General features: G+C 41.3%; 1 protein-coding gene across 2 annotated transcripts in view; it reads right to left on the reverse strand.

Annotated features, from left to right (window-relative positions):
• Positions 1–14,280, reverse strand: part of fndc3ba (fibronectin type III domain containing 3Ba) — a 107,175-nt gene that overhangs the window by 66,787 nt on the left and 26,108 nt on the right. Inside the window, exon 3 of one of the 2 annotated variants that reach the window (XM_078276815.1) lies at positions 11,477–11,552. In XM_078276815.1, the coding sequence (XP_078132941.1) occupies positions 11,477–11,552 (76 nt within the window). Of the gene's footprint in view, positions 1–11,476; positions 11,562–14,280 lie in introns of both variants that reach the window. The other variant, XM_078276814.1, reaches the window with a different exon arrangement.

Consider the following 14,280-nt stretch of genomic DNA (forward strand, 5'->3'; position numbering starts at 1 on the left):
ATATGCACATGTGCTTAAAGAAGCACACACACACACACACACACACACACACACACACACACACACTCTGATCTTGACTGTGTTCTGTGCGACAGTCTGTAATTTGAGCGGGCTGCTGATTTGCTGTGGAATGTAAATCATAAGCTGGAAAGTTGCTATGTTTGAACACTGGGTCTTACTGTATGTACATAATGTGTATGTGTGTGTGTGTGTGTGTGTGTGTGTGTGTGTGTGTGTGTGTGTGTGTGTGCGTGCGTGCGTGTTTACAGGTATGTGTAAGCACATTCCTGAGGAAGAGTGAGCCCCTCGACTTAAGGCCTCCGAGCTCAAAGTTACATAATGAGAGAGAACAAGGACAAAGCATTCTCAGTTATGCCAGCTGATGAAACTATCAATGCCATGACGACTTCATTAACATCTGATATCAGCATATTAAAAAGAGAAGAAGAAACAATCACTATGAGGCTTGTAAAACCAGGGCTGCATTTTACAAGCCCACTGGTTTCGTCCTCATATTTCAAATAAAGCATTCTCGCCATCCAGATTATGAAAAAAAATAACTAAAGTATTAAAGCTTTTGCAACAACAGTGGAGAAAACTTTCCACCCCTGCTTGTGCAAAATCCCCCTTGCAGGCCAAATGCTCTTTGGGGTCTGATGGTCGAGAGGTTTTCTGCCAAACAGAACTGCCGGATCTGTGCATGAAAGTCCTCAGTTGCCTCTCTGGTTGTTTGCTCGGAGGTAGTAAAAGTGTTCCTCGTCCCTGGTTGGCGAGGGGATTCAATTCAAGGGGGTAAGTGAGCATCTGCAAAGCGTACCTCCTATGGGGAGATTGTAGGCTAACAAGCCATCCCCTCCCGTTAGCATCCCATTGACTCCCTTTCATTTTGGCGTCACTTTGACAGCGAATAACTTCACATCTGAACCATTTAAAGACTCTATTTGTCCATTGTTTATTTCTAAACAAACACGACAATGTCTAAAAGGCTCCATTATCTTGTACCTCACGTTATGGCTCCGTAGCAGACGTTTGTAAAAATAGGCTAACAATTGTGTCATAACCACGCGACTTACTGTCGTATAGTAGAGGAATTACCGTATAGTACAGGAGAAGCTTGCAGGCAGTTTTGACTTACATTAGCTGTTTAAGTTTAATTACTAATGTTAACTAGCATTTTAGTTAGCAATTATTAGCCTGTGCCTATGTTATCTCCTTACATATACCTACACTCTCCGTCTCGATGATTGAGATTCTTTCATTTTTAAGATGTATTTCTTATCTGATTCAGGGGGGAAAGCTAAATCTGACAGTTAATGCAATATATATTTAATTTGCAAAGTAAATACAAAAATAAATATACTAATTTATCATTTATCATAAATACTGTTTTGACATACAGTCAATGAAAAGTGTCAGTTTTTTCTCAGCTAAAGAGTAATGTTTCCAGTAATATAACTGTATTTCTGTGCTACCAATCACTTCAACACAACAGGTGTAATTTTTATGTTGGACACATCATTTTGGAAATAACACTTCATAAATCTAAATATGTCTTCAAATATTTGAAGTACTTGTGTAGTGCTTATATTCCAAGTCATAATGTTTCCTCTAATATGAAGCTGTCAGTCTCTCCAGGTCTGCGCTGGTCTCCAGGAGTTCCTAAAGACTTTGAAAAACGTTGGCATCTTTTAAACTTTATTAATTACTTTTAAGTTAGTTATGTAACCTTTATTTATCCAGGTTAGTCCCAATGAGCTTAAGTATTGTTTTGTTTTAACAAGGGAGAACTGGCCAAGACAGCAGCAGCTCTTAAGTCTTTAACACTCAATAGCCCCAGAGCATTGGAAAACATGTGTAAGTTATTAAAAAAAATAACACTTCTTCTTTTCTTTTGCATTTTTGGAAATTATTTAATTATTAAAGATCCTAAGTGGCCGACTATCAGTTTTTTCCTCTAAAACAACCAAGTCCCCTACATTTTAGATCTAACGTAGGAAGAAAAAAAGCTTTACACTTTACATTTCTTAGAATATGATGTTAATATATACACCTTATCCTGTCCTGATCACTGTAACAGTCCTTAAGCATACAAGCCTAGATCTGTTTAGTGTTCAGCTTGTAGCCAGGGTACCAGCCCATACCTCCACCCAGCCCAGATCTCCCCCACCCAGAGGAGGGGTGCTGTCGATCGACCTACTTCTGCTGCTGGGTCTGCTCCAGAGGAGAGCAACGTAACGTCTGGAGGGACACTGAGCCCAGCCATGCTTCTTTGTTCTCAAAATGTCAACATGCACAAACATACCTTTACAGTCACACACACACAAGATCTGTTCCAGTATTATCACATGAGGCTATTCTCGGGCTTGAAGATATAATTGTTTTGGGATTGGTAACCATGCAACACACAATGCATTGAGCGACATACTCCACTTATCACTTTTGCCGTTCATGCACGCCTGCACGTGGACACGGCGCATACTCCTGACATACATGTGCAAGCATGCACGTGCACACGCAAATATACACAATCCAAGCACTGGTGACTCATTGTATCCATTCCCTAATCAAGTCTACATGTCTGGAAGGAGAGAGACCAAGTGAGAGAAAGAGAGAGAGAGCAAAGAAATGCAACAGCTGTTGGTGTGTCAACAGACCCAGAGTCTAACAATCATTTCCTGCTCTCCCTCCCGTGCTCTCTTCCATTTCTCTCACTCCCTTGAATCCTCAAGATGCAACACATTTTTAAACCTTGACCCACTAAAGAAACAGCACTGCTTTCAGTCATTTTTACTAATTATTTCCCCTCTGTGCACAACCTACTACGTCTGTACCCAGCTGTACACTTCTCCCTCTATTCTCATCTCCCGTCCTTCCCTCACTTTCCTCCTTCTATCTCTCCACATCCTTCATGTGGGGCATTTCTGGTGCATGAGTCACAATCCAAACAGCACTGAGTTTGTGTCCACCGCAAAGAGCAGAGAAAGTGTGTGTAGAGAGGAGAAGTCGTGAGAATTTAAGTGGACAGAAAGAAGGCAAGACTCGAAGTCCTAGATTAGCAGGGACTTTCCCCCCACTCCCCATCTCTGAATTCCAATGTGTGTGTGTGTGTGTGTGTGTTTACAGTTTATGAGTGTGTGTGTGTGTGTGTGTGTGTGTGTGTGTGTGTGTGTACAGTTCATGAGTGTGTGTGTGTGTGTGTGTGTGTGTGTGTGTGTGTGTGTGTGTGCGTGCATGACCCATCGCTACTGGGTGATCAGACAAGCAAGGAAGTGCAGATATGTAGATACTGTGTTTATATGCGAGAGGGGGCGAAACATGGACAAGTATTTCAGTCAAACTAACTTCTCTTTTAGACCAATATCAAATCTGTTGCTCTACCAGTCCCTCCGATCATTATTTTCGACCTCCGTGGTTGGGCCCTCCCATTGACTGACACACACACACACACACACACACACTCCCCCCTTCAAATCCAATCAGATCAGAGCAAAAGAAAAAAAAGAAAAAAAAAGAGGGGCTTCCCTGTAAAATCTGATAACACACGATGATGAAACAATCACAAATTTATTTAATCTTTTCAAAATCCCACTCGTCTTTTATGTATCCCATCACCACTTGCAGCTACAACAGGCCCATGTGATCAATAAAGATTCAACCAATCTGACTGAATCTAATCTGAAAATCGGCATGAGAAAAATGTGGAGAGGAATCAACATTTTTAAAGGGTTGAGTGTCATTCAATTTTTAAAAACCGCATGCAAATCACCGAAACTTAAGCTGGAGTTATGAGGCTAAGACTGAAATCAAAAAATACTACAAACTAGGAACAGGGAGAAGGAGAGACACGGAAGCAAGGGAGGAAGTGAAGGAGGTCAGAAAGAGAGGGAAAGGAGGAGGGAATGAGGGCGGAGGGAGGGAGAAGTGCTCCAGCTGTACCCTGAGCTTCAAGGGAGCCAAGAATTTCATCCCTGGAAAAGCTCTCTCTTTCTCTGGAAAATTGTGCAAACTCTCTCCTCTACACAGCTGCTGTTCACACACACACATCCACTTTCACACAGTCTTACATACGAAGACAGACACAGTATTCTCCAGGGTTTTGCCCACTCTTCCTCCCACCACTGATTTGCCCTTAGTGGGCCAGTCCCAACAGCAAACCAGGAGCTGGCAGACCGGACCAAGTCAGCAGCGCGGGGTAGCTGGGGTCATCGCATAGAGGAAGTGGCCTCGCCCGGAATGCATGGCAGCGGGCACGACCAGACATGCAGCGTCTGATTCTCTCACTCTTACCCTATTCCTCTCTTTCTTCTTTCTGTCTCGCTCCCTTTATTTACCTTTCTTCAGTCTATCGTTTCAGTTCCACTCCATTTCTTCCTCCCTCCCTTCCTCCTTCTGCCTCCTCATGCCCTACTGTGAGGGCATTGGGTTTATAAGTGAGCGCTGGGCAGGGCATACAACAACAAACTAAAGTACAAGCTTTTAACTACCCCATGCCAAATGAACCAAACCAATCCTCTCTGTCCTTTTGTTTCTTACAAAGTACATTTGAGTGGAAAATACTGGAAAAAGAAAAAGACAGGTATGCCACACACTAACACATGCACAGCACACACACACACACACACACACACACACACACACACACACACACACACACACACAACACTGTGCCCAGAGGGACCACATTCCATTACACACCACCTGGAGGGAGAGTCCGTTCCCATGGTGACCACTTTCCCCAAATCCAACGAGGTTTAACACAAAATTAAAACACTCACACTAAACACTAAAAAGTTCTGTCTGGCTGTCAAGCCTAAACTGCATACATACAGATGCACGCATGCACCCAAACACACAGTACTGTACACACACACAGAGGACTTCTCTACTATTGATGCCAACCATCCCATTACCCTTTTTCCCAGCAAAGCATATTCCATAAATACAGACACAGCAGTCGTCAACTTGAACCCATTTTAAACAGAGACGGGAGAGAAAAAAATCGACAGTGTGTGTTAGCTCTCAAAACACAAGACTGAGACTTCACTGTCTGAGCCTTAACGCTTGCTATAGCAAAACTTTTGATATGGTTTCCTGGTCTGACACACAACATTTCATGACATGAGTACTGGGAGATTTAAATATAATGATTGGCTTGTATTGGGGATGCGGATAGTAAAATCTACAGCAGTGTGATATTTCTGAAAATCACACCACTGTCCAGTGAAAACCTCCACATTTGGATAATTTAATTAAGTATTCCTTTATGGGTTTATACAATTGTCATGCTTCTTATGCTAAATAGAAAAACCTATTAGAATATCTACATCTACATTTGGAAAACAGGCCGGTTTTTCTCAGCTCATGTAAAGTTGTTTGAACATTGTTTTCATAGAACTCCATTGAAATAAACCAGTCAGAATATAACATTAGAAACATGAAACAGTCATCATGCATAAATATGCAATACACATTTAATCGGTTATAGGAATCATTATGCCTGGGGCTAAAAACAAGTGGCATAACAATAACAACATGCCCTTCATTTGTCTAGTGTCACACACACACACACACACACACACACACACACACACTTCATTTTTTTCCTTTTACAAAATAAGGGATCATTAAGCGTTAATTATGTTAATTTCAGTACACATGCTGTGAATAATTTTATCTGACAGGCCAACAGGAATACAGACATCAGTCAGCTGTCTTCCACTTTAGCTCATTTTCAATCCTGCTCCATTTGATTGTCACTCTGTCCCAAAGGGGTGGATTTTACAGGAGGTTTGAAAAGTTCTTAAAACAACCACCTCGAGCTACTAGCAGCAACGGGACGGTCCGAAACAGAACTCTAATTAGGCCCTTCTGAGAAAAGTGTATTTGTGTTATCTCCCCCAGATTGTTTAGAGCCATGTAAACACAGGCCACAAGACTTTCCACCATATGTCTCTCAACCAGCTATTCCCATTTACATCAAAGGGCTCCCAATGTAGAGGTGCACACTTTGGGAGAAGTCTGGCGAAAGAGAAGCTCAGCATGCTTGTGAAGTGATGCAGTGAAAACAGCAAGAGGAATATCAGCATCGTCCATCCAACTCAAACAACTCAAAGACAAAAACCCAAGCAGGGAGAAACCGAGACAAATGAAGTGAGACGAAAATAGAGAAAGGGACAGAGAGGCTGAATGATGAAAGGGAAGAAAAAACACAGGGTACATCCCAATTCCTTTCATCATCTCCTCATTTCCCTTACTCACTTAGTTCCTCCCAATTAAAAAAAAAAACAGCAGGGAGGAGGGCATCGAGGAAACACCAACATCTGAATTGACGTCAGTTACTGATCAGAAAATGATTTGAATCTGTGTTTGTCAATTTGTTTTCACTTATAAATGCATTATTTAAGAATCCCAGATTATTATGATGCCTCATTATGTATAATAACAATTTAGTGGTCTCGCCATTTTGTACAAAATGAAAATAGCTCACATTACAACTATAGTTACTTATACATAGTGATTTACGGCTGTAGTATCACAGTATGGAAATGATGCTAATAGACAATTACAGCAGCAAGAATACTGTACAGCAAAAAGAAAAATGCTTCATCAATCAGACCAATATTTAGCGTAATACTACATTTTACTACTAAATGTTTAAAAAAGCAATAATAATATTCAATGTTAGTTGTCGACAATATTTGTCTATCCACATCAGTAATTTGATAAAACTGCAGCGTTGTGGTGATTATAGAGTGCAGATCGGGCCGCATTTTTCTGTCCGAGCCCGACACAGTTAAAATCTAATTTTTTCCTCATACTAATGACACATGTACGTTTGTTTGTGTGGAAAGCTTTTATTAAGCAACTGTAGGAAGGCATTCGGAAATGTCAACAGATGAGCGCATCAGCGCACACGGGGGAACAAGCTCACGTTAACACAGGCGCACACCTACATAATAAGCTTTTTTAAAATTAAAATGATCAATACCTTATCGCGCTGATGTGACCGAGCCCGACCCGAACCCAAACATCATTTCTAAATATCTGTCCGATCCCGGCAGAGCATAGGACTACATTTCCCATTATGCAACTGCAGTAATGCAGCAGTGAGAATGGACTTCATCATGCCTGCATTCTGCATTTACAGACAGAGGCCAGTATGTTCAGGTAAAACTGAGTTCAAGTTCAACTGTTGTTAATATAATCAATTCTGTTTAATGCTGACCTTTTTTATGTTCTAATAAGGTTAATTATCCATAATAAAATGACCTGTAGTAACTTTTTTGTTTGTTTTAGTTTTATGGAACACATTAAAGAAACTAAGCTTAACAAGGGGAAACATGCTAACTCTATGTAGAAAGTTGTATTACATGCTTGTGCTAAAAAAGTTCCTAATAAACACCCATTCTACAAACAGTAATGTCAAAGAAAAGTGGACGTTTTGCCACATATCCAAGATGCTGTATTAGCCTCCTATATGACATTGGAAACATTCCACTCTAGTAGATACAAATGTTTTTCTGCAAACAAGTTAGTTTGATCTCAAAGACATTGAGTACTTGTTACCTGCTGATATTTTCTCCATGCAAAAGAGAAGTTTTTGGTGTCGAAATGATTAGTTTCAAGGCAAATGCAGCACAGATTAACCATTTCTACTCAACTCTGTTGATGTGCATTTAGGACATCCAGTAAGGCCACCCAAGGCTGCATGATGTTGTATAAATCAAACCAACCAACTGTTGACTATCCTTAATCAAACTCAACAGGAGACTTGTGGCTGCTGCCACCCATGCCTCATGATGTCACATCCTCCCTGGCAGGGCACAGCTTCCTGCTCTTCACCCCCTGGCCTCATCATCCCTCATAAAAGTCCAACAAAGAGCAAACAACAGTAAACCAACACAGCCTTGTAAAAACACACACACACACACACACACACACACACACACATTAACACACTCACATTCCATAGCAGGGTGCTCTAACACACCCTCTAGAGTCTTGTCCTTTGATGTGAGTGTGGGAAAGCTCAGGGGAATGGTCTTAGTGGGGGAGGGAGAGAAAAACGGAGGGGGGGTTAGAGGGGGAGGGGAATGGAGGGAGAAAAGTGTATACATGAGAGCAACCCGAAAGATAGACTGGGAGTTTGTGGGGGGGGGTGTTCAGTTAAAGCTGACCCCTGGAGCATCGGGAGGTCAGTCTGTTTAAACAGGGGATGGAGGCATGTAGACTCTCACACACACAGTGCATGCTAATTAACAGGCTGATACAGGAAAGGATTTTAGAGGCAGATAAACTGATTTCACTAAAACAAAAGTGGCACAAAGAAACACCCATATAGTCATAGAAGCACATCAACACAGCGACAGACTCAGGAAGAAAACCGCCGATACGAGAGAGCAGGGAAAGCAAATCAGAACTACTTAAAATGACTGAAAACTACATTTCAGGGCAAATGTGAATTATTCCACTGTGCACAGTGCAGTTCTAAAATGGTTCTGTGCCCTGAGGTTATGGAATTTGTTAATACAATTCAGCCCAAACTTTCAATCCAAATAAAAGAGCATAATTCAGCTAGTAGCATTAAGTGGTGGTGTGGCTAATGAGCAGTACTTAACATCAATCCAACAAATACAATAATCTCTTTGGGGCTCCAAGTTTGCTCTAAGGTAGAGGCAGAAAAGAAGGAAAGAAGCACAAGGGGAAAAAGTCAAAGGAGTAAAAGAGAGGGAAAGAGAAGTGAGCAGAGGAGAAGGGAGGCTGAAGGCTCCTATGAAAGAATCTCTTTTGGCTGCTGTGTCGACGTCTCCAGACTGGTTCTGCCTTGGCAGACCATCTGTGCCTGTATGTGTACGTGTATGAATGTTTGCATGCATGCACCGCAGTGCAGCAGCTAAACAGAGGTTACTTTATATAAAAAGTCCTGAGGTCTCTGTAATCTCACTCTCTGTCACACACACTTGCACAGAAGTACGCCAGAGTGCAAACACACACGCAGGCACACAAATACACAAGCATGCGCAAACCCTGGAGCTCTGAGGTCTCAGTAATCACACTGAGTCTCTGTCTAAAGAGCGACTCAGTTAGCCTTCAAAACACACTGCCACACTCCACCTCTCATTAAACCCAGTGGCCTCCCCCAGATAGAGACAGACAGCAAGAGAGTGAGTGTGTGTGTGTGTGTGTGTGTGTGTGTGTGTGTGTGTGTGTGTGTGTGTGTGTGTGTGTGTGTGTGTCCCTCCACATTAATAATATGTGCTTTCAAACATGACCCCAAGCACCCAGCCACCCGCCCAATTAACTGTCGTTGAATATAGTAAAAGGCACCAAAAAAAAAAAAAGTACACACAGATACACACTGTGCTTTCGATGCTAAATTTTGTATGCAAGTGCACACATGCACCCACACAAATAAACAGACAGCGGCCAGACCCCAACTACGTCAATGCTGTGCGTTTTCTCAAATCAGTGTCTGGTATCTCATTAATCTATTCACTGTAAACAGTAACGCATTATTCCATCTGTTTTTCATCCCTCTTCCTGCAACTCCTTGATCCATATCGATACATTTCTTGTCTCGTCAACTGTATGTGTATCTTTGCATCCGTCCATCCGATCATTTACTGTTTTTATCTGGCATTATCTGTGCCTCTAAGGTCTGCCTGGGGCGATCCCTCCGATTTCAGGGACAAATTGAATTACACTGCGGGCAGAGAAAAGGAGGCGGGCTGTAATTAGTTACAACATAGAGTATGGGGTGGTGGTGGGGAAGAGGGGGAGGGCGGGGTGTCTGAGCCAAAAGTGCTCTCACTCAAAGAAAACCTTCATAGAGTTTAAAGCAAGAGTGAGAGAAGAAGCGAGAGCCCGACAGATGGAGAGAGATTGAGCAGAAAACAAAGGCGCCCTTTCAAAGTTTCTAAGCACCAGCTTACTCTGCTGACATCATCAAAGTGAGACGCTATTCCACAAGAGTTGGGGAATTCCCGCGTTAGTGCCACCTCTTTCCGTCTTTAAAAGCTGCTACAGTAAGTGACTTACATTTCCAGTCTTTTTATTTACGGATATCAGATGCAGCCAGAGAGTGAGCCCATGGCTGCCCACTCTGTCACTGACTATGCTTTCAACTAGTCTTTGTTTGTTTTTTTTTATTTGAAGATAACACGCGTAGACGCAAGCATTACCCCCCTCACTTCCTTTTCCTCACCCTTAGTGCTGCATTATTGACTGCTCTCATAGAAGAAGAATTAAGGTGAAGGGCAAACATTGGTGTGAGATAGGCAATTCACTTTTACAATGTTGGTGTTGTAATGTAATGTAATTTTGTTTAAACAGGGACGATGCACAATTAACCATTAACCTTGTATAAGAACAAGGAGCGATGCATTGCACCAGGTTGCAGCCCAATTGCTATTTTCCAACCGTAGTCCCTGGGCAGGTAGGTAAAACTAAATAAATTCATTCATTCATTCATTCATTCATTCATTCATACATTCAATGCAAGAGAAGTACAAAACATCAAAATATACAATTTTACAAACACATTCACTCCTAATTTATAATAATACAAATATGTGCAAAGTTGCATCATTAAAATGATGTTCATGTGCTGATGAGAAGTTACAACATCCTAGGTTTGAGAGTCAGCTTCTCAACTTCCAAGAATCCATGCTTTCACCTGTATCACCACACGATGAAGAACAACTAGCATATGACATCCCCTGTGTGGGTTTCCTATCTTAAGCCAGTTTCAAGTCTCCATCATTTGATTTTTTATAATGAACTGAAATAAATGTACCCCAATGGCTACCTACAGTAAGAGGTAAAATCAAATCTAAAATTCGATGCTAGTCAAAAGCCACACCTTTTTGGGGCATTAACTCTGTGTCCTTCCCCATCTCCCAAAATGCTGACTATGTTTGACTATATTCTTTCTCCCATACATAACTTTGGTTTATCATTAACCATATACCATTACAACATTATGTAAGGCATTATGTAGGACCTCTCAACAGCCTGGACTTCTAAAAAAAAAAAAACAGATTGCTTTTCCTTAGTGACCTGTACCAGAACAGCCACCCTTAGTTTTGGGATTATTTAGTGGTCAAAAGGCCAAAGGGCCTTTTACTTCAATACTGGATTAAACTTGATTTACGTCATTGTGTGATTAGATAATAACAATAATAATAATAATAATAATAATACAATAAAAAGACACTACACCACCATGTTTATATAATAATAGAGGGTAACACTTTACTTGAAGGTATCTACATAAGAGTGACATGACACTGTCATGACACATGAACCCTAACCCTAACTCTAACCATAACAAAAACCGAATGATACTTACTAAAACAAGTGTTATGTCATAAACGTTTATGACTTGTTTATGATACGTTCATGACAGTGTCATGTCACTCTTATGTAGATACCTTCAAGTAAAGTGTAACCTAATAGAGTATATCATGGGACTGACCCTGGATGCATTGCAGTGAGCCGTCCTCTGCCCGGATGGTAAACGTCTCTCCCGGGTTCACCTGCACCAGGATCACCTGTACCAACAACACACACGAATAATCACACGGTTAGAAAACACGGATTCAATTAATTGATGATTGAAAACCAGAAGGCAACAAGGGAATCAAATCTGTCAAGCATAATTCCATTAACATAAATCCATCTTTAAGAATCACAAAAACAGGACTCTCTGCTTGGGCAGCTAATAGGCTTGCAGAGGTGACATAACACACAATAAGCTTTGGATCCCAGAATAGGGCGGACACAGAGTTCACACACATATAAACGAAGTGTTAGATAAGCTAATGGTGAGACAATGCTGACTGGCAGGAAACCACTAAAACCAGTACACACAAATATTACACATATGGAATGATGCATATACAGTATCACAATTAAACATACAGACAGGTGGCGCACACACATGAGGCAAAATATCTAACACTGTTTTGCTTTCACAGTGTTTCTGCTGAATATGCCAGAAGGGAGTGTGCATGCACCTTACCGTCATATTCTCCGCATACAGATTGTTGAGAGTGTACACATGGCTGTAGACATGAAACAGGTGACCCTCCATTACACACACACGCACATGTATTCAAGCACACATGCATGCACACACAAGCACAGCCCTGACTATGCTCTACAGGTGTCCCGTCGTAAAATCCTCATAACCTGCGTTCCTCCCGTAGTGTCTGCATGCTCTCCCATCTCAGCGATAACCTACTCCTCTCCCTCAGACACACACACACACACACACACACACACACACACACACACACACACACAAACACTTCCTGCTCTGTCGGCTGCTGCAGCAGCTGCTGTTGCTATAGGAACCCCAGCATAGTACAGGGCGACCCATGTTTCCCAAAGACTGAGAAAACCCCCATATCAGACCATGTGGGTGTGTGTGCGGAGTGAGTGCGTATATTTATGCGTTATGTATAATTTATACATAATGCATAAATATACGCACCCAAGATTATAGTATGTGTAAAATAGTCATGTAGCATATTTGTTACTGTAATGGTCCAGTCAGCTAATGTTTTGATACACTCAAACATTTAAATATTAAGTTAGAGTAAAAAAAAGGTTACATAAGGTTGCTTCTAAACGTTTAAGTTTAACCTCTTCTAGATTTTGGTGCCAAATGCACTTAGAGCATATACAAAAGTCTGACTTTGGCTGAACTGATTTTCTCCAAACCTCCACTTTATTTGGCAGGTGAATAAACATGTAAGCACCTTCTGAGAATAGTTTTTTTAGTTATCTAGTTTATTTAGGGCATTTTTCTCTGGCAGAAAAGCACTCACAGGGCACTGGGGGGCTTTTGATTAATGCACGTGGGTTCTGTTTCTATGACGCACTTACGGTGATAAAAGCACAACACTCACCAGCAACATTCATTGTCCTGCCAATCTGCTCCACAAATGGGCTTTTCTGTCTTTGTTGTGATCGTTTCTGGCTGACATGTCATACAGCTTGGGATAGACAGACAATGGTCAAAACAAGCCGTTTATAGACAACGTTGTAATATCATTGTTTATTTCAATATTTCTTTTTGTAGCAGACATTAACACCCACCATTTCCAAAAGGCCCAATCCGCCACAAGTTAAACGTCACAAACATGACAGACCAAGGCCAAATGAATGGCTAGATATGGGAATGGACAGTAAGGGCCAGGAAATGTCAATAGTGTTGCACTTTATTATGTCATAGGGGGAAAACGGTTATAACTTTTAAAACTAACAAATCAATTTTTTTTTTTTTTTTTTTTTTAAATCGGGATTGGTTCAAATTGTAAAGTACTGTAAGTAGATACTTTCTTACTATAAGGATACACGGAACACGTTTCACTTTTGCAGAAAGGAAAATGAAAGAAACCCTCGATGAGAAATTCCACTAAGTTATAGTTACAGCTGGCTTAGATGTGATGGGAGCATGCTCATTATAAGATTTTCTCCACAATGCATCGTATTTCTTTAACCATTATATATTGTAGAATTATATTTTGATGCACCCTAACAATGCTTCTGGTGTCTTTGCTTGCATGCACTGAAGGAAAACACAGACACAGATAAGTGTAGGCAGGTAGACACAGATTGACAGACAAGAAAGCTGATTGTCTATCAGCAAGCAAACAAAGACAAACACAGAAGTATGTACTCAGACTCAATACAGACACTTGTGTGCCCACACAGACGCTAAAAGAGTAAAAGAAACGCACAGTGTACGACAGATCAAAAAACAAACAAATACACACACACATGGACACATGCATGCAGAGGCAAATCTTTATAATCATCGGTTCCCTGATTTCACACTGGGAACCAAGTTTAAACTGCAGGGTGTTACAATAAAAAGAGTACCCTAACTGCTGTGTGTTACAGCCAAAACCCTCCCTAACTGGTATGTGTCGCAGCCAAAACACTCCCACCATGCTTCCTCTGGGCTGTGAGGGAGCAGGCTGTGGACAATGCACAAACATCATCTCTCAATTACCAAAAGCACACAGTGTATAAATATATCTGTCTGAAACTGAGATGCTTTTAATTGCGTCGATCGCTTCGTATGCAGAGCTCAGGTGGGGTTTTGTACTTTGAAGGTGGCCCAGTTGGCTCTGCTGCTTTTCATCAGAAGATCAGTCAGCCTCAGAGAAGCAGTTGAAAACTTTCCCAAAGTAATTTAAGCTAACGCCTGGGATCCATCAATGGACCCAGTTATATCCTGCGCAAAGAAACATCTCTAGGATTGAATAA

Source organism: Sander vitreus, chromosome 20 (assembly GCF_031162955.1).
Source record: "Sander vitreus isolate 19-12246 chromosome 20, sanVit1, whole genome shotgun sequence".
NCBI classification, from domain to species: domain Eukaryota; kingdom Metazoa; phylum Chordata; class Actinopteri; order Perciformes; family Percidae; genus Sander; species Sander vitreus.